Source organism: Sarcophilus harrisii, chromosome 1 (assembly GCF_902635505.1).
Source record: "Sarcophilus harrisii chromosome 1, mSarHar1.11, whole genome shotgun sequence".
NCBI lineage: Eukaryota > Metazoa > Chordata > Mammalia > Dasyuromorphia > Dasyuridae > Sarcophilus > Sarcophilus harrisii.
Genome location: NC_045426.1, coordinates 185,405,927 through 185,430,605, shown reverse-complemented (window position 1 = coordinate 185,430,605; position 24,679 = coordinate 185,405,927). Strand labels below are relative to the sequence as shown.

The window sequence follows — 24,679 nt, the reverse complement described above, 5'->3', positions numbered from 1 at the left end:
TCAACGGAAAGTCGGGATTCCTTTGGCCTCCACCGAGTGATTTCCACTCTACCCTCGATTAATTATAAAGTTTCCAATCCATCCTCCCCAAATATGTCTTATGAACCATATTTTTTAAGCCTAGATTCGTCGTATGTTTTTTTTTTTTTTTTCATTGTAATCGCTTGAAATTCACTAGGTCATGTTATATTGGCCCGTCCAACAGGTTTCTCCCTTCCTTCCCTTGCCTCTTCTTTCTGCAGCAGCTCCCAGCGGGCGCATTTCAGCCCTGCCCTCGCTGCACGCCCAGGGCGAGCTCTTCAGCAGCAGCCATCCCAGCCTCCCTCCGCCCGCGTCCCCTCAGGTCCCCGCTTTGCCGGTCTCCCAGCTATTAGAGTGTGCTCGGTAGTAAAGCCTCCTCTCCTGCTTCTGGAGTTTTACGGTAGCCTGCCCACCAATAGGAACCCTCAATGAAGAGAAGTCAGGTTCAGCTCCTCGTCTACAACAGTCTTCTTCCCTCTGTTCTACACCTACTGTACCAGAAAGGAAGAGGGACGCGAGGGAGGGGAGAAGAAAAAGCAGCAGAGCCGTGCGCATGCTCTGTGGGGTTGTTTTTCACAAAGCTGGTTTTAAAGTGAGCTGGCAAGCTGTAGCCACCCGTCTTTGTACAGAGACCGCTGATCTGAGAACTAGCAGCGAGCAGCAGCATCTAGCGCTGTGACTTTTTAAGAAATCTCAATGAACTATTTGTAAAGAATGCACTGATCCTGCCTGCAAGCCTTTTTGCACGGCAAAGACATCGATCAGTGTTTAGTGAAGATCGCATTTTATATGTGATCTTGACTTTTTTTTTTTTGTCTTACATTATATTTTTTTATAGATTTTGTTATAAACATGGTGCTGGGGAAGGTTAAGAGTTTGACAATAAGCTTTGACTGTCTTAATGACAGCAATGTCCCTGTATATTCGAGTGGGGATACAGTCTCAGGAAGAGTAAATTTAGAAGTTACTGGAGAAATCAGAGTAAAATCTCTCAAAATTCATGCAAGAGGACATGCGAAAGTACGCTGGACTGAATCTAGAAATGCTGGATCCAACACTGCCTATACACAGAATTACACTGAAGAAGTAGAATATTTCAACCATAAAGACATCTTAATTGGGCATGAAAGAGGTAAGTTTTTTTTGTATTATTCAGAAATCATAAAGGAATATGATTTTCTTTAACTTGCCTCCTATATGGGGGGAATTGATGCAATTTAATTCTTAGCTTTTGCTGTTTGAAATCTGAACGTTTGTTGTAGAGAATGTCTTTGCAAACTGAAAATCTGGATTTTTTTTTTTACATTTATCGAATGATAAGTAGCAATGCATTCAAGCCATCTGCAGAGTGACACTTTGCTGAACTACCTCTAATACCTCTATCAGCCTCTTGCAATACGCACTTGGAATTCTTGTGTACCTTATTTCTAATATCTCCTATCAGATTTAATCATTTTAATAATACGATTTCCAAAAGCATTACCAGAAACTAGAATCGAATCTCCAATTTTCTTTTTTTATTATTATTTTCAGCGTTGGCTCTACAAAATGAATTGCTATAAAAGCATGGAGTAGCATCTTTTAATGAACGCTTAGAGATGCATTTTGGATTTTAATATCGACATGGCAGATGATTTCAGAATTAATCATTGTTCTTTGATAAAGGGGTTTCCCATGGCTTATTTTGACATATGCTATCAAACACCCCACGTGTTATTTTTTCTCTTCTATAATTCAATTTAAAATTTCCATCAAACTACCTTTTTTCCTTTATTAAAAAATAAAATAAAATACTGTATCATCATGTTGGTTTAAAATTTGACCAAGAGGCCATTTAGGGTCAATTTTTATTTTCCCTTTTGAGAGCATCATTCCTAACTTTGGAACATACATTGAATGAAACCTGTGCCAGTCAAAAGGAAATGTAAAGGACTTATCATCTTAGGTCTGATTTTGGTTGGGAAAGGAAGATAAAAAACTGTCAAAGGGAGAAGGGGTCTTGATATTGCTAATCTATTGTTTGAATGGATACATTGTGGAAATATAGCAGACTCTAAGCTTGTTTTTCTAAGTTTCCACCCTTTGTTAGAAGCGGTTCAATCCTGTTTCGGACCAGTACTGGGGGGGGTGAGGAGGGGCGCCTGTTCTGCTCTCAGCAGATTGGTTACACGCGTCAGGTGGTGGCGATGACTTAATTCCTAGCACCAGAAGACTATAATGTTAAAACTGGTTATGTAATTCTTGGTCCTTCTCCTTTTTAATGCAGTATTTAGTTCAGACATCGACGATTTCGCAGATAGAATAAAAAATTTGAGATATTTTGCTTTTTCCTCCTTAAAATATATATGAATATATTACATATATTTATATTACTAGCTAAATTGTCCTATCTCGAGTCTCAAGTCAAGTGTAGGAATAAACCAAAGATGATATAACTTCCATATATGATGCAGCATATCAGGGTTTTAGGGGGAAACTGCCTTTTCCATCGAAGAGTAAAACGTTTTAAAACTATTTGCTCATTATTTGTATCCACTAATTGTTAAGCCCCTCAATCGTTAAACCACACTATAAAGAGCAAATACCTAATCACATTTCTGATGCTTATTCAAAAAACAGGCATCTGAGTCTATCACCTAAACTATCGAATTGGGGGGAGGGGGATTGGGTGGGGTAAATTGTTAAGTAGACACAAAAGATGATGTAGTTAAGGGAGGCTCGCCACGCTTGGGTGTGGGGGATAATGTTAAAATAAATTAGAGAGCAGAATGCCGCTTTAATTTTTGTCTGGTTGATTTCATTAATAAGAACCTGTTATCACCTACCCGCACGCACCCTAGCCTCAGCTCAGACATTAACCTGGAATAGTTTCAATGACTTAGACCAGGGACCTCTCAAACTAGCCTGGTAACTGAGGCCACGCCCCGTGCCGGCAGCAATAGGCGGAGTTTGGTTTGTTAGCCTGTTGCTAAGGCGATGCCAGCTGCTGATTGGATTAGGTGCCTGTCCCGATGGGGAGAGAGATTTCAGGGAGGGAGGGGGCGAGGCTTGAGGATTCCAGTTCCTGGATTCCGGTGAGCGCCGGTAAAAGGTTCCTCCTGGGCAGTCCGTCAATCAATCGGTCTGCGGTCTCCATCCTTGGTCCTGTGCAGCCTTATGCTACCTCCTCAGGACCCTACCCTGTTTATACTGCGTTGCCCTCCTTTCCTCTGCATTAAACCCCCCCCCACCATCCGCCCTGTGGGGGGGCCCCCACTTGAACGTAATTGAGTTTTCGTGGAATGAAAATGTTAATTTCAATGCCCTCTTCCCCCTTGGCCTTGAGGACATCGGGATTGTCCTGGCTCTTCCGTTTTTAACTGGAAAGAACTGGATTAGGCAGGTTTTGGGAGAGGAAATCCTTCCCTCTGCAGAGGCGTGGAGGAAGGTCTAAAAGAGTGTCAATTTTTTTGAAAAGGAAGGGTGTTTCCCACCCACCTTGCCATTCAGTAACAAAGCGCCTTACCTTGTCTTGACCCAAGAGGCACGATAACCGAAACTGAAGATAGCAAATCACTGGGGGTGGGGTGGGGTGGGCTGATGAGATAAATCATGCTTAAGAATTAATTACACAGGGCTGTGTGTACGTGTATGTGCCTACACACCTTTTCTTACCTAGGAGACCTTTTGAATGTCGTTTTGTATTTATTGCATTGTACATTTTTCTTGATGACCCCCCTCCACCCTAATCCTTTTTGGGGAGAGGTCTGTTTCCAAAACCAGCACACCTAAAGGTGTCTGGGCCTAACGCACGCAAAACCCCATGGGCTTGCTGGCCTGGGTGTGCAAAACCGGAAGCTTAAAGAGCAAAGGGTGTCTTTGCACACACCGGCCCCCCTCCCTTCCCCCACCTTCGTCACCCCACCCCTCCTCTTCTCTGGTCTATCTAGCAGGGTAGGTTGCGCGTGAGCAAATGCGCTAGTGTAATGTATACTGTATGTATATGGAGGCTGGCTGGCTGGCTGGGGCTCGGCTCGCGCCGGTTTAGGCCGGTCCTCTCCTGCTTGAGTCGAGTCTTTGATTGACAGCTCAGCACTTGTTTACCACTGGGCTCGGGCTCAGGCTTCTGCTGCTGCTGCCGCCGCCGCTGCTGCCGCTGTGCTGAGCCTCCCTAAGAGTGCTGAGCTGGCACAAAAAGAGAGCAGCTAGAGATGGAAAGAAAGGAAAGGGAGGAAGAAGGGGGTGGAAAGGGGGGGGGGGGGGACTTTGAGCTGCTCGAGGGCCAGAAATGAAGAAATGGCCATTTTAGCTAGCCAGGGAGCTGTAATGAAATCATCGTTGGGGTAAAATGTGTATACCACAGTGCTTCTTGCATTTTGTGTGAAAAGTGCAAACCTGGGGGGAGAAAGAAAAAGCCATTGGTAAACCTTACTTTTGATATAATGGAAAAATAAGAACTAATGATGTGTGCCCTTAAAGTAGTTGAGGAGGGAGAAAATAATTTATTTAAGGGAAAGCAGTAATAACAAGGGGAGCAGCACTAGCACTGCTGGCTCTGGAAAGGAAAGTGGCTTTTATGGCCATCACTCAGCATAGAGTAGGGAGAACACTTTGACCAAAGGCTGGATCCCCTCCATTTTGGGTGACTTTCATATATATATACACTATGCATTAGTAATAAGATAAAATGGCTTGGATGAAAAGGAAGGTCTGCTTAGTAGTTTAATCCCTGAAAATAAAACACCTTATTGGATTTCATCTTCTAAAGGGTGGGACTCCATATACTAGACCCTTCCCTTTAAACAATGGTAGTTGCTTTGTAATAAGTTGCCTTCTCCCAAACTCCATAATTCGATATGATCAAGATAGCTTTAAAAGGTAGTTCTGATTACTTGGATGGAAATTGTTAATAGGAATAAAGAAAAAATAACTATGAAGACAATGATTTTTTAATTTAGAGATCCCATTTTAAAAATGGGAGGGAAGCACACAAAAATCCACCATCTGCTATAATAAGAGCTTTTTACATATGTTTTTCAACCATTTTTGAAATAAAGAAATTTATATTCACCTACAATTTACCATTATGTAAACAGAGGGGAATCAATAAGTGGCCTAGATTAAGAACTTAAATATTTAAGGCCCTTAAAATGGGCCTTTATATAAATCTTTGGAGGGAAGGAAGAATTAAATTAAAATTTTGTCTTAATGATTGAGTAGACATTTATAATTTGTAATAACATACATGATACCAAAGACAGCAGAATTGGCATTTTTTCTTCTTTTTTATAGATGATGACAATTCAGAAGAAGGTCTTAACACTATTCATTCAGGACGGCATGAATATGCATTCAGCTTTGAGCTTCCACAGACGTAAGTATTGCATATAATTCCCAATTTCACCAAATAATCAAATTCTTTTAAACTTTAAAAAATTCTCAATAGTCAACATTTTTACATTTATCATTGCAAAAAACATCACAACATACACACCGAAAAAAAAAAACCCTTTTCATTATTGAGGAAATATACTAAAACCTGATATAGGAAAACAGCCTATTAAACTTAAGAGGCTATTTATTTTTAGTGATAAAATCTGGATTCCTAATATCTGCCAAAGGGTTACAGTGCTTGAGTATGAAACACAGTATTTTGTTTCTTTCAGGAGAATAAGACTACAGTTGAGTAGGTCTTAGCTTGGTGCTAGTATAGTATACATGATTAGTGAGATAATTAAACTTCTTTGAAATCTTATGTGACTTTAAGGGCATATAAGTCAAATTTACAGGCCCTATCACAATAAAAAAGAAAGTCTTGGGAAAAAATTTTAATGAGAGAATGGAAATATACATGTTGGAACTTGGAAAAAATCAAACTGAAACAGTTAATTAAGCAGAGGAATTAAGGGTGAAGTGGGAGTAGAGGAAATTCACATCCTAATTAGTAAGAGGGTAAAAAATAAAAAATAATGAAAGTATACTTGGGGGAAAAATTCATATTTGCACATGATTTTAATCTTGTTTTCTTATTAACAGAAAGAAGAATAGAGGGATTTGAAAGAATTTTATAATTTTTCGACTTAATGGAAAAGGAGTAATACATTTCACAGATATTGCAAAATGGCACTTGTACTGGTTATCTTAGAATAAATATACTTTGTGTTAAAAAAAAAAAAAAATTCCCATCTCTACAGACTGAAATTTAACACTTGAATTGCTACATGTAAAGAAAATTCATAAAAGAAAATAATTGAGAATATTTTTTGAACCTCAAATTGAGGAAAGCTCAATCTCTTTAGAGAGGAAAACAAAATTTAAGTAAAATTATAATAAAGATAATATAGACCAAATAATAGTTAAACCAATGCTCGTGTAAATTGTACACAATAAAATTATTTTGGAGTGTCACTGAAGGTTTAAGGTTTAGAAACATCGTTTTGCACCTTCTATATAAATTAACATTGAAATAATAAAGATTTGGAAAAAATCCAGTACAGCGCTAAAGCAAAAAGATAAAATAAGGTGCACACAGAATCCGAATTGGGTGAGGAGAGAACAAATAATTCTGTGAATTTTTGGCTATCCCAATGGTTTGATGAAATAAAATGGAAAAATTAAAAATATAAAATTTAAAGGTATTCAAAGTAGTATGTATATAAATATGTATACACAAAGTAACATATATACATACACATATGTAAGTAATATACATATATGAGATATCGAAATAAAGTTGATAAATCAGCAGTTGATATTTTAAGTAGTCATTAGAGGATATTTTTATTTTGAGAGATGGAGAATCTTAACTAAATTACATAATAATCAGAAAGATATTGAAGAAAAAAATCACCCCAAAACAGGTCTGCAACACTGAATATGTAATTTATTATCGTTTAACTAAAAACTACAAAAGGTCATAACCTTTTGTTAATGAAGTCTGGCATTGAAAACATTTGGACTAAATGTCTTTATATTAGTTGGCATACAGAATAAGCTACAATAAAAGAATAGTTTCACTATTTTATTAAAAGTTATTTTCAAGGAAATGACTATTAGAATTGCTTATTCTCCAGCTTTTACTCCTAATTAAAGTAGCCTCTTACATGTTTAAAAGAACTGTATTCTTATGGCAGGTTTTAGAAAAATCCCTGTAATTACAGTTAAATATTCATATCTACTACTAGAAAACAGGAATTTTTTTTTTAATCACCCCCCAACCCCTAAAACAAAAACAAAAAAAACTTCCCTCTGGTACTCTTGCCAGAAAATAATATTTCATGTATCATGATACATAAACGATACAGTACAATATATTTATACTTATGCTCTGACCAAATGTATAATTATTAGAAAGAGAAATTTAAAAATAATATATTTTGACCTTTGTGTTCTGCACAGACCACTTGCTACCTCATTCGAAGGCCGACATGGTAGTGTGCGCTATTGGGTGAAAGCCGAATTGCACAGGCCTTGGCTTCTACCAGTAAAATTAAAGAAGGAATTTACAGTCTTTGAGCATATAGATATCAACACTCCTTCATTACTGGTAAGAATGGACTGAATTCTTCATTCCTGGTTTTTGGCATAAAAATACTAAAGCATAATCACCTAAACTACAAAATCTTTATTATATAATCAATATGTTTAGAAAACCAGTACTGCAAATATTAATGACATATTATTAGAGCACCAAAATTCAGAAATGATAAGTATATTTTACGTGTGCTCTTTGGTTGTATTTTTTTACTCATTTTAAGAGAAATGGACAACCAGCACTTAGTATGAAATATGTCATTCCAGAGGGAAAAACAAAAAACAAACCTTTGTACTGTTCCCTGACTACTTATGTTATTGGAAGAGGAACAGAGTTCCTTATAAAGAGACTGGTAACTTTAAAAAACCAAATTTAAGAATATGTACTACATTGAATTATTATTAATATGTAGGAAAAGTTATTAATGGAGAGATCATTAACTCCTTATGAAAAGTTAGCATCTTAATGATGTTTTCTTTGAGACCCAAATTCCAATTTGGCTTCAAAACTTTCATTTGGTTTACCACAATAACAACATTTTAAAAGCAATTAAAAGTGAATGTTGGATTTTATGTTTTAATAATGTTGATTGAAATGAAAAAGGAAATTCTGAGACAGAGAAGACTCATACTTAAGAAATATAGCCAAATTATTTTTCTTTTAAAAAAAAAAGTTTACATGGACTGTGGAAAGGGTTTTTTTTTTTAAATTTCTGACTATACATAGAGATGCCAAAATCATGTATAGATTACATGATCTTTAATAAATCATCTACCTTGATTTTTAATTAATTTCTATTGCTTCAATGGAAAAGAATCATCACAATGCAGAATAGCAGAAAAATTGTTTCTAGGTAATGAAAAATATCATTTTTTTAAGCCTTATCTTTATCATATTCTAGACAATATGGTGTCAAACAAACCCCTAAATGTTTCTCTTTTTATTTCTTACAGTCACCCCAAGCAGGCACAAAAGAAAAGACTCTGTGTTGCTGGTTCTGTACCTCAGGCCCAATATCCTTAAGTGCCAAAATTGAAAGGAAGGGCTACACCCCAGGTATGTTAACAGGAACCAGCCTACGAGAGAACATTTTCTCTGTGTTGTCTTTGTGGTATGTAGTTGTAATCATTGTAGTAACCCAGCTAAAAATCTAATTCTAACTATTTTACTTAATAGTCTTCAATATGCTTATCAAATTTTCCATCAAAAATATAACTTATTCAGATAATCTTATTGATTAGACACTTAATAGACTTTGAGGCAAGGTATTTTGGCTTTGGCTGACCTCAGGGTCCTTACCTGTAAGATGGGAATAATAATAGCATCTACTTCCCAGAGTTGTGAAGCTCAAATGCAATAAAATATGAAACTATTTGCAAAATTTTAGACGACTAGATAAATGCTAGCTATTATATTGATACAAATTTGTTAACTTTACATTTTACCATTCTAGGGACAGATTTTTCATTTCATGAAATATTTCTTACATTTTTTAAATGTATCAGAAAAATTAGTAAATTTATATATATGTATATATATATGTATATATATATATTTACTAATTTCCATATATTTATATGTATGTATATATTACTTTTTACTCTCAGATGCCCTATCACTAATCGTCTTTGGAATTTTTTTTTTTATTTGTTTGGTTTGTGCTCTAGGTGAATCAATTCAGATATTTGCTGAAATTGAAAATTGCTCTTCCCGAATGGTGGTGCCAAAGGCAGCCATTTACCAAACACAGGCCTTCTATGCCAAAGGGAAAATGAAGGAAGTAAAACAACTTGTGGCCAATTTACGAGGGGAATCCTTGTCATCTGGGAAGACAGAGACCTGGAATGGGAGACTGCTGAAAATTCCACCAGTTTCTCCTTCAATTTTGGACTGTAGTATAATCCGGGTGGAATATTCACTAATGGTATGCACACATTTCAGATTTCTATTATGCCTGTTCATAAGCATTTTTTTTTAAGAGCGATTATAGTTTGGCTTTTAAGTTTTGAGGCCTGCAAACTTCACATTTTATTATATTATAATAATGACTCCCATAGAGAGGCTGCTAAAGCATAGATAAAGATTTGTGTGGGTCACATGTTAATGTAGAAATCCACAAGTTAAATTATGTTGCATTGTACTTTTATTTATTTTGTTAGACATTTCCCAGTTACATTTTAATGCTGTGCATTAAGGGAATAGATGTAGCTTGAGTTTGACACTGCTGATATAATAGGTGACTGCAGGGAAAATTTTATATGTTAAATAAAATAGGTATCAGTGTTAAGCAAGCTTTCAACATCCCTCCAAAGATGTAAAACAGTATTTCAGCTAAACGATGCACCTGTTTTTTGTTTTTGTTTTTTAATTAATCTCTTAGGTTTATGTGGATATTCCTGGAGCCATGGACTTATTTCTTAATTTGCCACTCGTCATCGGTACTATTCCTCTGCATCCATTTGGTAGCAGGACGTCCAGTGTCAGCAGCCAGTGTAGCATAAATATGAACTGGCTTGGTCTATCCCTACCTGAAAGACCTGAAGGTAATTTAATAATTTCTAAGCTTTTGATTCAGCAACCTAATTTCTCTAGTACAGGCCTATCTGTTTGGTAGTATAGTAAAAAAGAGGAGACCAGACTAGAAAATGGTAGATCTGGGTTCGGACAGCTTTGCCTCTTGCTGGGTGTGTGGTACATGGTAGCATGGTGGGTAGAAAAACCTGGGTCTAAAGCCAAAAAGACCCAAGTTCAAAACCAGTCTCAAATATTAATCAGCTATGACCTTGGGCAAATTTGCTTTAGTTCTCTTAACTATAAAATGGGACTGATAATGGCATTAGTGTGTAAAAATAATATTTGTCCAACTCTATTTCACAAGGTAGTTGAGAGGAAAGCGCTAGGTAAATCTAAGTTAATTCTTTATTATTCCTCATAAAATGCAGCTCTGTCCCAAGCATTTAAACTTAAAAATGAAACTTTTGCAGGCAGTTAGTCTTAAGTTTTAGCCACCAGCTCTTTTACCTATCTAGTTTATCCCCAGATTTTCCTTTTAACATCTATACTATCTGTAATGCTTTGTATTTTGACATGCATAAGAACTTGCTGTTCGAATTGCGTGTATCTTTATCCTTTAGCACCACCCAGCTATGCCGAAGTTGTGACGGAGGAGCAGAGGCAGAGCCATCTTGCGCCCATGAGTGCCTATGACGATTTTGAGCGGGCTCTCCAAGGACCACTGTTTGCGTACATTCAGGAGTTCCGGTTTCTGCCGCCACCGCTTTATTCAGAGGTAAGCTCCAATAGCCTGCTTCCTTTCTTTCTCCTTGGTCATCAGAATCACTGACCAAGTGCTTTCAGCCTGTAACTCCAAAAGCAGCAAGTAATACAAAAGTATTTTCTTTGGAGTTTTAGAATAGAATAAGAATTCTTCTACAAGATATGCAGCGTTTCTAGTGACATTTCTCTTAGATTAATACTGTAATTCATTTTTCTGAGTTCAAACATAAGCTGAAAAAAGCACGGCCTTTATAGACCCAACATCTCATTCTGTTCTACCAAGACTATAAAGGGTGACATCCTAAACAGATTATCAAAGAGAGGAAGAAATCATCTTTCAGATCTATGGATGGGGAAACAGACCAAACAAAAGGATAAGAGAAGACCATAGAAGGCAAAAGCTTTTTCACAAGCAAAATCCATTCATCTGAAATTAAAAGAGGGAAAAAAGACCTTTTTAGAAAATCTTTGTTGCCAATCAAATTTTAAATGTAAATACATTTTATATATATTTTAAATAATGTAATAATAAAATTATACACACATGTCATTCTTCAGTTGACAAATGAATAGGCAGTTTTTTTCCTTAAAAAAAAAAAATCCAGCTATTCTAATGACTTGTGGTATATCAACTTTCTTTTTAAAGGGTTTTGCTCCCTTTTGTTTTAAATACCATTACATAAAAATAGTGACTTTAAATAATTCTTTTAACTGTCTATTCTTTGAAATGCCAGTGTTTTAAATATTGACAGGATAAGAGCTTATCTTGAGGACTTAGAAAGATTTTGCCTAAACCCTTAAAATCCATTAATATGTAGAACTCTTCTTTCACAGCTGTATTTATGACTTTTGCTTATCAGTTGATTGATTCTTAAATCTAAGTTGATTATCCTTACCTTCTTTTGTTAAGTTTATATGAGGTCTGCCTTTTGTTTCTGATACATCCTGAGCATATTTCTTCTCAAACCCTTTCTAATAGATCAGATTTAAGCCGGATCTTTATTAGCTCTGTTTCTGTCTTGACATTTGACTGTTGGATTTGACTTATGTAGCAAAAATACTAGATTTATAAGTACCACTGCCTATATAAAATAAATTTTCAAATTTTTTTGATAGGATCATAACAGTTTTTGTTTTTGTTGAATTCAAGAGTGTAAATGAGATTTTTACATGTCTTAAGAATGACCTCATAACATACATTTTGGAGAGTTTTTAATTTTTTTTTTCTCTTGGTAAAGCATGTTTAAAATGTATAAGATATTAAGACCATGATAACAGAAAATAAAAATGATCTTTTAAATTAGAATTGTGGCCCCTTTTATTCATGGTCACATAAGGGAGAAAATGGCTTGGTTCGTTTTATTTTCACTTTCTTGATAGTTTTCCAAGTTTTTGTGATTGTGCACAAGTTGAAATGAAATTGGATAGAACTTGACCATGAAGAAGACCTTTAATAAAAGATATGATTAGTTATGTGCCCTCCTTCTGTCACCTGTATACACAGATTTGCTTAGTTTGGAGATAGTTACTGCACCCCATAACCTCCCAGGACATTGCTTACACAGATACAGTCTTTCTAATGTCATAAGGAGAATTAAGCAATTTTTTAAAAGCAAAATCCTCACGTGACCTTTTAAACAAAGGAGATAAAGTATGAAAATGTTTTCAAAGTTTTCTGTGGTCTTAATTTTTGCATATGATAGACCAAAGCTGGATGTTATACTAGAAACTTCTTCCAGAATACAGTATTGGATTCAGTATTAGCATGCTTGATAGCACAAGTATTTTAAAAATAGCTTAGTATTTATTTTCTTTGTTTCCAGATTGATCCCAATCCAGATCAACAAACAGATGACAGACCATCTTGCCCCTCTCGTTGAAGGAAAGCCGAAATAAGTTGACCTTGGTTCAGAACTGTATCTCTCTGCCCTGCTGTGGATGGAGGAGGTATCTTGGAGACACGTTTTCAGAGGAAGTGGTATTACTCTTGCCCAGAAAATGGCAAATACATGAAACCACCAGTGATCATGCTTTTGAAGCCTTATAGCAACATCACAGGACTGCTCCTACATGCTTGAAGATGTGAGCTTTTTTCCCTTTAAATTGGCACATCCATGGAGCAGCCTTATTCTAGCCTATGATCGTACGTGTCAAGACACCACGTTGTAAAAGAGGGAAATTTTCCTTCTTTTGATTTGAAAATTTGCACATGCTCAATGCTTACATTGTGCAGTTCAGTGTCACTACAGCTTTTTTTTTTTCCCAATTATGCCGGACTCTTGATGCTCTTTTAAAACTTGCTTGTGGTCAACACAGCAAGGAGCAAAAAGAAAGCTTTGAAAAAAAAAAAAAAACTTTATTATGACAAATGCACTGACATTTTTTTTTTTATTTAATGTAGCCTGGACTTTACCTGTGTAGCACATGCTCAGAATTGTCCTTCTAGGCTGACCATATATCACCTCTTCAGCTTGGATCCAATTGTGGATTTATTTACAAACATCAAATGCCTTCAAGCCAATCCTTTTTGCTGTATGTTTTGCAGCCTACTGTAGTAGATAAGCAAACACCAAGGTGGGGGAAAAATGATGAGAAAACTCATGAAACTGTCAAGATTGTATAACCTTCTTGATTTATTTTAAGAATGTGTTGCCTTTCTACTATTACAGCAAAGCAGCATTTTGTTACAGACTGCCTAAAATCACTTAATCTCAGGTGAACGCATCACTTGCCAAACTGTTGGAATGCTATTTGTGTTTTATTGCACTGTTGAATTTTTGTTGTTGTTTTTTGTTTCTTTTTTTGTTGTTGTTTTGTTTATTGAGTTGGTTTTTGGGGGGAGGGAGATTTGGAAAAGGGACATACACAAAAGTTAAAAACCCACCCACATTCCCTTTTTATCATTATACATGGAAGAAGAAATTAGCAAGAGCTGAAAATGGAATAATAAAGGCAGTATCAGCAGGCACCAGCCAAGAGTTAAATAAGGGCTATTGCTCATAAGAAATGTCTTTTGCCGTCCAAACAGTATGGAAGTTTCTCAGCCACCAGGAATAGGAAGGGAAAGCAAATTTATTTTTATACAAATTAACTAAATCACCAAAAAATACATATATTACGGTCTTTGCTCTGGTAGAAAGTATATTTTTAAAAAGTGCAAGAAAATGCTGTTATGCCAAAAGGGCTCAATTTATACTGTTTGTGTTATGGTCTGTTGAAGTTTGACAGGGAGTGAGGGTTTTTGGTTTTTGGTTTGTTTGTCTTTTTAATAAACAAATACAAATTGATCAAATGAGCAAACAAAACTCACCAAAATGACCAGCACCAGAATAATCATTGCTGGCAGAATGCTCTTTCCTGAAGATATATTTCCATCAACTGAAGAATTTATACCAGCAATACATTTTTTTTTTTTAATCAGCTTTATGGGTGAGACGGAAAAAAAAAAATATATATATATATATATATAAAAAACTTCAATGGACCTGTAAAAAGGGAGCTTCATTCTCTTTGAACAAGGGACAGTGATCAAATCAGTAGCAAAATTTATTGAAGACAATTATGGGTAGCTCTCTTAATACATATACCAGCATTTATAAAAATCATTGATAATACTACATTCTCAGAGTACATTTAAACTTTCCATTTCAGAAAGAATTTAATATTTTTTTTCTACCAAAATCAATTTTTGATGAGTGAAGGGTATGTAATAGCTATCCTGCCTCCAATCCATGACTTAGTGAAGTGGCTATAAACCTTAGAGACTCTGGTATGGTGCTTGACCTGGTTAAATACTGTCTTAAAATTTCATACAAAACAAAATAGGCTTTTCCATAAGTGGCCTTTAAGAAAACATGGAAGACAATTCATGTTTGAAAAATGCTGACAGGGTGAAGAAAGCCCAGCATAAAAATGAATCACGTTTTAAGTGATTCAATTAAAGGGTTTTCCAGTAAGAAAATTAATACTAGATAACAAGGAAATGGGGGGTGAAATATTTTTTTATTCTTGTTAAATAATTTTGTGAATGTCTCCCCCCCCTCCCCAAAAAAAAAAAAAAAAAAAAGCTGATGGATTATTTGGCATAAAGGGCATTTGGTGGTTCTTTGTTTTGTTTTGTTGGGGGGAGGGGTTGCCAGATGACCCCCCTTTATTTTTTTCTTTTTCTTCTGTCTCACTAACTAGGGAACAATTATTGATATGCATAGCATTGGAATACTTAACGTGATGTAATCCTTAATTACACAGAGAGCAGGGATGACCAATAGGAATTGGCACCAGACCACATGGAGAAATGTGATCATTTAAATTTTGAAAACTATCAAAGAGGTTTTGTTTTTGTTTTTGTTTTTCCATGAAAGTATTTCTATACTCTGTTGTTTAGAGGCATTACTTTACTTTATTATTTCCTAGGTATTGGTCAGTTCCTGACATAAAGCATTATATTCATAAATGTATTCCAGTGTTTTGAGATTCCTGATTTTCCAATTAGGAAAAACAAGTTAAATCCAAAATGTTAAAGAAACAAAGTGCAATATTAAATGTTTGCTTTATAGAATATATTCTATGGTCATTTGTACTTTTTTCCTTTTCCCTTTTTTTTTATTTTGGTGCTGAACATGTCCTTGTAGGCTCTGTTTTAAGAATACATGGGGAATGATTTTTTCCTATTGCTCTTCCTTGTGGAAAATAAAGTTTTTGTTTTGGGGTTTTTTTTGTAAAATTGTGTTTTAAGTTCTTTGTAACCGTCTTAAGAAATTGAATATTTTGTTATTCACAAGTATTTGAAAAAATACCTTCATAAGATCTCTATCTCTTGTCCAATTGCTAGGTTCACACTAGGCACTTCATTCATCTTTATTAAAGCCATATTCCAACTAAAAAGAATGTTCTAGAGTTACTTCACAGTGGCCCATTTAAATGAAATCTAAAATTTTATATTAAACTGCTAGACTGTCAAAAACTGGGATTTAGCCTTGCAATTCAACCCTGTAATTCTCTTTATTGGCATGAATTTAAGTAGAGTTAGTTGCTACTTTCTGAATTTCATTTAGCGTCACTATTAATGTCTGTATTTTTGTTATCAGAAGAGGGTATGAACGCTTTTATTGGTGTTTTTGTAAGGAAGAAATTCAGGCCTAATTTTAGCAAATTTAACATTTTTACATGATTGGCAAAAAAACTGAAAATAGATTAATCACTTTTAAAATTCAGAATACATATTATTTAATGGTAATGAAAATACTATCCAAGGACTAGGAATTCCTAAATAAGAGCTACTAAGTCTATATGTGCAAACATTGGTATTTGAATATGGAAAAGAAATAGATTTTTCTTCCCGACTTTTTTCAATTATATTTCAGTTTGTATTATTTTTAGTGCTAATCAGAGGAACTGCCATATTATATGGGTAACTTGGATAGTCTTAGTTCCTTTGATGCTGAAAATTTACAGCATGCTCCACCAAATTTGTAACCAAAGTCCTTGGTTTTCTTTATTCATAGCTACTGGTGATACAAAAATAGACTTACATAATAAGCAGAGAGAGACGATATGGGGAAACAAATAATCGGGAGATTCTGATTTCTAGCACAAACTGCTTAGTTTCACACAAATCACAACTTTGTTGAGCTTCAGTTTTCTCATCTGTATAAAGCAGAGGTTAGAACAAAAATAGATTCCTTCTATGATGAAAGCAAAACCTAATGAAAATTTTAGGATTACCCAATGGCTTATTTAATAAGAGATGAAAATTATTTCACTAATAAATCTTAGAGTCATGAAAGATGTTTGATACACTTAGGAAAATCATTAAAATATATACATTTTTCCTTCCTAATAGTGAAAATAGAACTCCAAAGTCATGTATATAAGCTTTATGGTATATTCTGGTCTGAAGATGATGGCAAAAAACACAACTTGAATAACTCAAAAACGTTACTAAAGTCTTTGGGCTGTCCTGTGTTAATAAAAATAGAAGAATGCCTATTTTTATTACTATATCACCTTTGGATTTTTTCTATTTTTCATATACAAAAATGGCATTTATTTTATGATGTGCTTGTTGGTCTAGCAATAATAATAGGATCTCATTTAGGTAGACTTTAAAAATTCTCTTCCTGACCCAACTCATTTAGGAAATATGAGGTATTAGAGGGTCAGAGAGATTTATTTGTGCAGTCACACAGGTAGTTAGCAGAATCTGGATTTAGATTCTAAATCTGGTCCCCTGACTTCAAATCCGACAATCTCCAACACCAAGAGAAGACCAGGCTGGTCAGGGTAATAGTCTGCAGGTCACAGAAGAGAATATAGACTGATCAACATGAGTGTTGAGCCTAAAACTACAGCCTTATGAGTCTTGTGATATAAACAAATGTTATCCGATAGCTATATGGTATTCAGTGAGTGGAAGGTAATCATGCCATTTTGAAACTCAAAAGAAAATTTATAGCTTACTATTTTTAGAGCTAGATCCTTGTAAGTCCTGAAATAGTGGACAATTAATGCAAAGCCTGAATTTGTACATCAACAGCTCGTGTTTCACATACACTTCTGGTTGAAGTATATGCCTTTCAGGTTACTAATGTCAAAATAGAGAGCCAAAACTTTCAATACAGAGGACAAGAAGTTACTTTTAAAAAATACTTTAATAGGTCATAAATTTTCATCTTATAAAAAAATTTACAAGGAAATAGAAATGAGAAGGGAGCTCAAAAGTGAAGTAGATGGACTTCATAATTAACATCCAGTGAACAGAGGAAAACGGAAACAATGAGAGAAAATCATTGCTTCTTAAAGAAATTGAAACCAATTAGTCTGTTCCATAACAGGGAGAAAAAAGTTGACCAAACCAGATCTGCTCATCTTGACATTTGTGGCACATAAAAACTACTTCTTTTTTAAAATAGAAAACAAGGTAGCATGACACTACTTTAAAATAATTTTACTTTTTAAAAAGTATTAAAATTTGGGATTAGATATAAAATAAAAATAATCAAAACTGGTTACCAGTTCCTAAATCTATGAATTTGGTTAACATTCCCTTGCCCCTAATCCCATGTTATTAAGCAATATGGCTATGATTTTAAGAATGATTTTAATTTAATTCACCTATCATGTTTTATTTTGCTTAGTTTTCTTAACTGCCATCATCAGCATGGGACTGTGCAGAAATTAGATTAGGAGTGGAAGAATTGGTCTTAAGATAATATATTCATAGCTAAAAAGGGATCTTGTAGACCAATGAGCCCATTTCCTTCATTTTACAGATGAGGAAATAGAGGCACTAAAAGATCAAATCACTTGCCCAGAGTCACACAACTAGTCAGTATTTTTTTTTAATTTTAATAGCATTTTATTTTTCCAAATACATGCAAAGATATTTTTCACCATTCACCTTTGTAAAACTTGTGTTCCAAATTTTTCTCCCTCCTTTCCCACTCCTCCCTAAGACAGGGAGAAATCTGATATAGGTTAAGCATGTGCAATTTTCTTCAATTATTAAGTATTTACGGTGAAATTAGAATCCAGATCTTTTTAGCTCTCAGTCTAATATTTACTCCTCTCCATTACTAAATGACTCACTATGTAGTAGGCCAATAATATACAGCATTTACCTTGTCAAACACTTGGGGGTCAAAGTAGTTGCAATTCTGAGCCTAGATTCAAGTATAATCATTTTTCTTCAAAAGATGCCCAAACATTATGCATATCAAGAAGCAATGAATGGTTTTATAAGATGTATTTTTTTCAAATTCATATTTTAAAATTGATTAGTAGTGTTACAAAGTACAATAAATAGTGCTACAATGAAAGTCAGGAACTCCTGGGTTCAAATCTAGCCTAGCTGTTTGACCTTGGACAAGAATTTTAACCTCACAGGCAAGTCACTAAACTTTGTCTATTGTGTTATAGGCATTTTAAAACCTGAACCAGTAACAAGAGTTAACCTAAATGCCATGCCACATGCTGATGAAACGACCTATTATTTGTGCATATTTTTTAACTAGTAGCAGAATCCAATATGAGAAAATAAATATTAATAGGTTAATGTTAAAATATAATTGACTTTGCTACTTCTAAATTCACCATGAGCATACTATTTGCATCTGAAGGGAATGATTAATTTAATAGTCTATTTAATAGATAGATTTACAGTTTTTGCAAGTTAAAGAAAAGATGCCAGACAAGTATAATATAATTTTTACCATTATAAGAGGGTTGACTTCATTAACTCGTAGATATTTCCAACTTTGGATATATCATTGATAAGAAAATTTAGAGTATTATTATGACATTTCCTTTAGGTAATATGAATATCCCCAAAAACCAAAAACTTGATATTTATTTAAATTTGTTCATAGTAAACAATATATTAGTCAGATAAATGAATTTTTTAAAATTCAAATCAAATGAACAAATAATTAGCAAAATAGTTTGTGTAAATGATCGTGTTATCTAGAATTTTTTAATGTAAACTTGGTCCCCCAAAACCATATTCATATAGTTACTAGTATAACTATACACTATACTATAGTATATATTATACTATACTATCTAGACTATACACTAGTGTATTGGGGTCCAGAGGTGGAAAAGGAGAGAAACTCAAATAAACGAGCAAACAATTTAACATCCTGGCCCTTGCTAACAAGGATATATTTCAGAACCCCTAAGGTTGTCTTTTTCAGCCTAGTTGAATTAATGGCTGCTGTCAATTTATTTCAACCTTTTTACTATGGACAAGCTCCTTGTCTGTGGTGGCAGGCTTGAAATTAAGTAACTCACCCTACCCTGTCCAGTTGTCAGATACAACAGGGTTGTCACTTTTAACTGACAGGAACAGAGAGACGATTGTGACTATCTTCTGGAAGAAGGGAGAGCTGATCTCTCAGAGAAGCCCAGGAGGATCAATATATGTGAACACAAATGCTTCAGGAATCATAAATGTTCTTTAGCACATCTAGGAGAGACAAAGTAGTCTGATAATTACAAATGGAAAAGGAAAACTGTAATCCTTTAACTCCTCAAAAAAAGAAGTACAATAAGAAAGAGAAGTAGATGAAGAAAAGGAAATACAGTATCTATAAAATTTTTCAAACCAGATAAAGACAAGTTGTATTCCTCATTTTTTAGAATTGACACATTTCAGATAATTTTAGATATAAAGCAAAGCATTGCAAAATGAATCTAATTTTTCAATTGATTTCCTTTTCCAAAATAAAAGAATAAAGATAAGTTCTTCTTGGATTGATTTAGAATGTTTTGGCAAGGAAGAGATTTAAATGGTTACAAGTGTATGATATTCTGGGAGTTATAGACTCTACCTAATAATTCACTTTTCCTATGAAGCCCAATCCTTATTCTTGCACTTTCTTCTTCTTTCCCTACTTAAGACTATACTCAGAAATGTCCTGATTCCAAACACAGCAACTAGAATCTGGCTCCCTGATTTTCCTTTTGCCTGGAGAATGATAATGTTTAATAGAGGTGGGCTTCAACTTTACCTCTTTTGTTGTGTTGCAATTCTAATTTCACCATAAAATTACTCTTGAAATCACCAAGTCCCAAACCCTTCATTTTACAAATGAGAAATCTAACACCCAGAGACTCAGTGCAGTAGTTTACCAAAGGTAGCACAGGTAATAAGTAGCAAAGCCAATCTTCAAACTCGGGCATTTCAAATACAGTTTTCTCCACATCCCCATTTTATACAGTGAGTTAGATTTGGTTCATAGGTGTTACTGAAATAACACCTTGTAGGAAAATGTAATTGAGATTTTTTAAAGTTATGGCTATTTTCTCAACCCTGCTCCAGAGAAAATTAGTTGTTTGTTTTTTTTTTGGTATAATAAAGAAAAAGAGAATTACTGGATCTTGTTAAACCTCAAACTTTTTCATGCCTCTAATCAACTTTTGACTCCAAATCTTTCCTCTGTATAACACCATTAAATTTTATATAAATGTTTTTCTGTTTTCAAAGAAGCTATATCATCTAATAGATAGAGAGTTGCCCTTAGAGTTAGGAGCACCTGGATTTTCAAGTCCTATTTCTGATATAATATTTGTGTAATCCTGGATAAATCACTTAGCCTTTCAGAGCTCCATTTAATTCTCTATGACTATGTTATAGATTGTAGAGCAGGTGTTAACTTGCATTGATAGGAAATCATAGTTTATATTCCTCCAAAAAAACAAATTTATGTCTACAAAATGAACAATGAGTGATTGCTTACTGGGTACGCAATTTGATTTCAAGATAATAAATCTGAACTAGCAAAAAAACTTTCTTTTAAAGCAAAGCTTATCCTTTTGATTTCCATATTATAAATCATGGATTATAGGGAATTAGTTTAGTTGTTCATGAAGGATCCTAGACATACGATTCAGGATATTTAAGCATTCCCAGAACCAACATAAAGCACTATGTACATCTCTTCAGTAACATAGCTATTAAAAAGGGAATAGTTGTCAATTATGCCTACTATAGAGATTGTCATAATTCATGAAAAAGAAGATTCAATGCTTAACTGGAATAAGAATGAAAATGGATAACTTCCACCAGAGTTTCATCTATGACAAACAGAGCTAGCTGATGCTCAGCAACAGTTGCAAATTAAACCACCTGCTGGCTCTTGTGATTTATGCTAAAGGTGCTGTTGCTAGTGACTTTGGCCTACATACTATGGGGACTAGGAGCTAACAGTGTGTCCTCAGAAAGGGTCAAACTTCTGTTTACTTGCCCTTACTCCATATGTATCATCAAAAACTTACTGCCTACAGGTACCAACTAAAACTTCTGCAAGGGTGGGGGAAAAAAGTAAAGAATGGGAGTTTAGGGAGATGGAATATTTGATCCCACTTCCATTTTGGAGAACACTTAAAGTAATAGAATGGAAGAAACTAGACAGAAATCCATAATATTCTATGCTGCCAATTTTATAAGCACTTCAAATACAGGGTTCCCCACATCCCTGAATTATACCTAGTTAGCTAGACTTCATTTGTGGATGCTCTTAGTATAATCTCTGTACTATATTAAAACAATCATTTAGAAATAATACATAGAACCTGAAATCTATTCTCTATGGAAGCTCAGAAAATGTCTAAGTCCACAGTTGAAATGTATTCTTGTATCCATGTTCTTCTTGATTTCATTGTTCCCATACCTTTTTTTTTTTTGAGAGATGCAGAAGAGAAAAAAAAAAAAAAAAAGCTCACCTAACTCTTCAATTGACCTAACAGAAGCTGTTTCTCATAAGAAGATTCTGAAGATCACCTGGAAAGATAAGATACCAGACGCTGAAGTTCTTTCTCAAACTAAACTGCCAAGCATTCAAACTCTATTGCAGAGAGCACAACTCCATTGGACTGGCCACATTGTTCGAATGCCAAATGTACACTTGCCAAAAAAATTATCTTATGAAGAACTCACATAGGGCAAGCACTCACAGGATGGTCAGAAAAGGCAATACAAGGATTTGTATTCCTTGGTATCTTTTAAGGGCTTTGTAGGACATGGAAGATCTTGGCACAGGACCACCCAGTATGGCGAGCCCTCATCAGAGAAGGTGCTGTACTCTATGAGCAAAACAGAATTGAATTAGCCCAAAAGAAACATGAGATGCACAAAGTTAGAGAATTCACCCCAAATGTTCATATGAACTATTTGTATCCGACTTGTAGCAGAGCATTCAGAGCTCATATTGGTGTGATCAGCCACAGTTAGACACATTGTAACTGGATTCTAAAATAATGATGTCATTTTGGTTTTCTTTGAGAACAAAGAACAATAATCAACATTGTCTCTTGAAGATCACTATTAAAAATTTTAAATTTTTTAATAATTTTACTCAGGATGTAGGATTCATTATTATAATAATAAGTGATACTAATGATAACTAATATGCATTAGTGCTTTATAGTTTGAAAAAGCTCCATCTTCATTATTTAATTTTTTTCATTTCATTCTCAGTGAAGAAAGGGAAGAATTACCAGAAAATGATTAGAGCAGTTGGTTCTGGGGGGCAAGGGAGAAAGGGGCTGGTTTGTTTGGAATAAGGCAGTGGACAAGCCTGGAACCCTGAAAGAAGATATCATGGAAGGCAAGTTTCCTTACTTCTTTACAATATCCCGTTCAGGTCTACACTGATAGTGTAAGCACAGGAACTACAGTGAGAGAAAGTCCAGTGAGAGTGGGTTTAACAAGGGAAAAGAAATAATTTGCCCAAGGTTGCCTAGATACTAAACTAATGTCAGTAGCAAAGAGAGATTTCAGACCTGGGCCTTCCTGGAACCAAATCCCTTGTTCCTTAAAGTCTTCTATCCTTTACTTTTTTTTCCCTCAGTGTATGGTGATTGGGACTGCTTTAACAGATGCATCTTGACTTTTTTTTTCCCCAGAAGGTAAAATGCATTTCTTTGAAAATAGGACAGTTGTCACTCCTTCAAACTACAAGAAGCTATTTATCACTTAATTAATCGTTATTTCTCTTTTTTTTTTCTTTTTTTTGCTGAGGCAACTGGAATTAAGTGACTTGCCCAGGGTCACACAGATAGGAAGTGTTAAGTGTCGGAGGCCAGATTTGGACTCAATTCCTCCTTATTTCAAGGCTGGTGCTCTATCCACTGCCCCTATCAATCATTATTTCAATGCATAGCTATTAAATACAGAGTGATCAAAATACTGTTTTAAATAATACTCTGTGGGGACAGCAAAGTTATCTGGCTTCTGAATGACCCTGGTTTACAAACTATGATTTATAGATTATATATTCCTATTTTAAAACTTGAATTCTTAGGAGACTGGCACTAATGATAGTCTCAGTCCACTTGCAAAGTATCTGTTGTTGTCATGAAACAAAGTATTTAATATCTTGTTTCGTTCTAGCTGCTTTCTGGGGCACTCATTAGAAAATTATATGAGTATTAACAGGAGTAAAGGAAGGAATTGGATTCTAATCTCAGTTCTGGTGCCTTCTTATCTATGTCCCCTTGGCAAAGGTATTTTACTTTCCTGTACTAAGGGTCACATTTTTGTAAAACACAAGTCAACTAGATTACTGTCAAGTCCCTACTAACTCTAAATCTCTAGTCGAGGAATTTCAGGGGAAGAGGGACATCTAAATTACATAGAAAAATGAATCATATTCTTATAGATTTTACAAAGTTTTTTACATATTTGAGATATAAACCTTTATCTGAGAAATTGTCTATAAAAGTTTTTTTTAACTTTCTACTTTCCTTCTGATTTTGACTACATTTGTTTTTTTAATTTAATGTAACAAAATTATCTATTTTACACCTACTTTTATCCCTTGTTTATTCATAAATTATTTACCTATCCATAAGTCTGATAAATAATATATTTTTTTCTTGGTAATAATTTGGGATCACTCAGAGCCATAGGGTCTATGGCTTAAGAAGAGTAAGAGAATGGGAATTAAAAGACATTTTATAAGTCTTCCAGAAAAATATTATGAAAGAAACCTTGAATAAGAAATTATACAGAAATTAAGAAATTATACAGAAAAATAAATGTAAATATTAGAATAATAATATTCTAAAAATATTAGAAACAGATGGTAAAGTACAGATGATGAAAGTCTGCAGAATAATTCCATTCTATAAATATTTATTAAATGCCTACTGTGTGCATCAGCAAAGAGAAACCAAGAGTTTAACTCTTTAAGCAACAATGTGACAAATTTTATAACTGCAATATTAAACAACAAATTTTGCAATCAATAAGAGGAAAATCTTTTTCCATTTGAAAGATGAATCAAAATAGAATAGGATTACTTTTTATTTCAAAGAAATCAAAGAAAAAATTTAGAATATGCTATTCTGATAAATACAATTGTAAAG

General features: G+C 34.5%; 1 protein-coding gene across 3 annotated transcripts; it reads left to right on the top strand.

Annotated features, from left to right (window-relative positions):
- Nucleotides 1-522: 522 nt before the first annotated feature.
- On the top strand, nucleotides 523-15,533 carry ARRDC3 (arrestin domain containing 3). 3 transcript variants are annotated; one of them, XM_003759845.4, is made up of 8 exons: nucleotides 529-1,153; nucleotides 5,293-5,374; nucleotides 7,399-7,546; nucleotides 8,488-8,590; nucleotides 9,202-9,458; nucleotides 9,915-10,077; nucleotides 10,669-10,823; nucleotides 12,634-15,533. In XM_003759845.4, exons 1-8 carry the CDS (start codon nucleotides 874-876, stop codon nucleotides 12,688-12,690), a joined length of 1,245 nt encoding a protein of 414 aa, XP_003759893.1. In that variant the 5' UTR covers nucleotides 529-873; the 3' UTR covers nucleotides 12,691-15,533. The 3 variants fall into 3 exon arrangements, with proteins under 3 accessions (XP_012396835.1, XP_003759893.1, XP_023351839.1); XM_012541381.3 differs by lacking the exon at nucleotides 12,634-15,533 and having other exon boundaries at nucleotides 523-1,153; nucleotides 10,631-10,757; XM_023496071.2 differs by lacking the exon at nucleotides 7,399-7,546 and having other exon boundaries at nucleotides 872-1,153.
- Nucleotides 15,534-24,679: the final 9,146 nt, after the last annotated feature.

Coding starts and splice junctions, on each gene's coding strand:
- ARRDC3 (XM_003759845.4), top strand. CDS start 874: ATGGTGCTGGGGAAGGTTAAGAGTTTGACAATAAGCTTTGACTGTCTT. Junction 8,591..9,201: donor AAGGAAGGGCTACACCCCAG/GTATGTTAACAG, acceptor TTTGTGCTCTAG/GTGAATCAATTCAGATATTT. Junction 9,459..9,914: donor GGGTGGAATATTCACTAATG/GTATGCACACAT, acceptor TTAATCTCTTAG/GTTTATGTGGATATTCCTGG.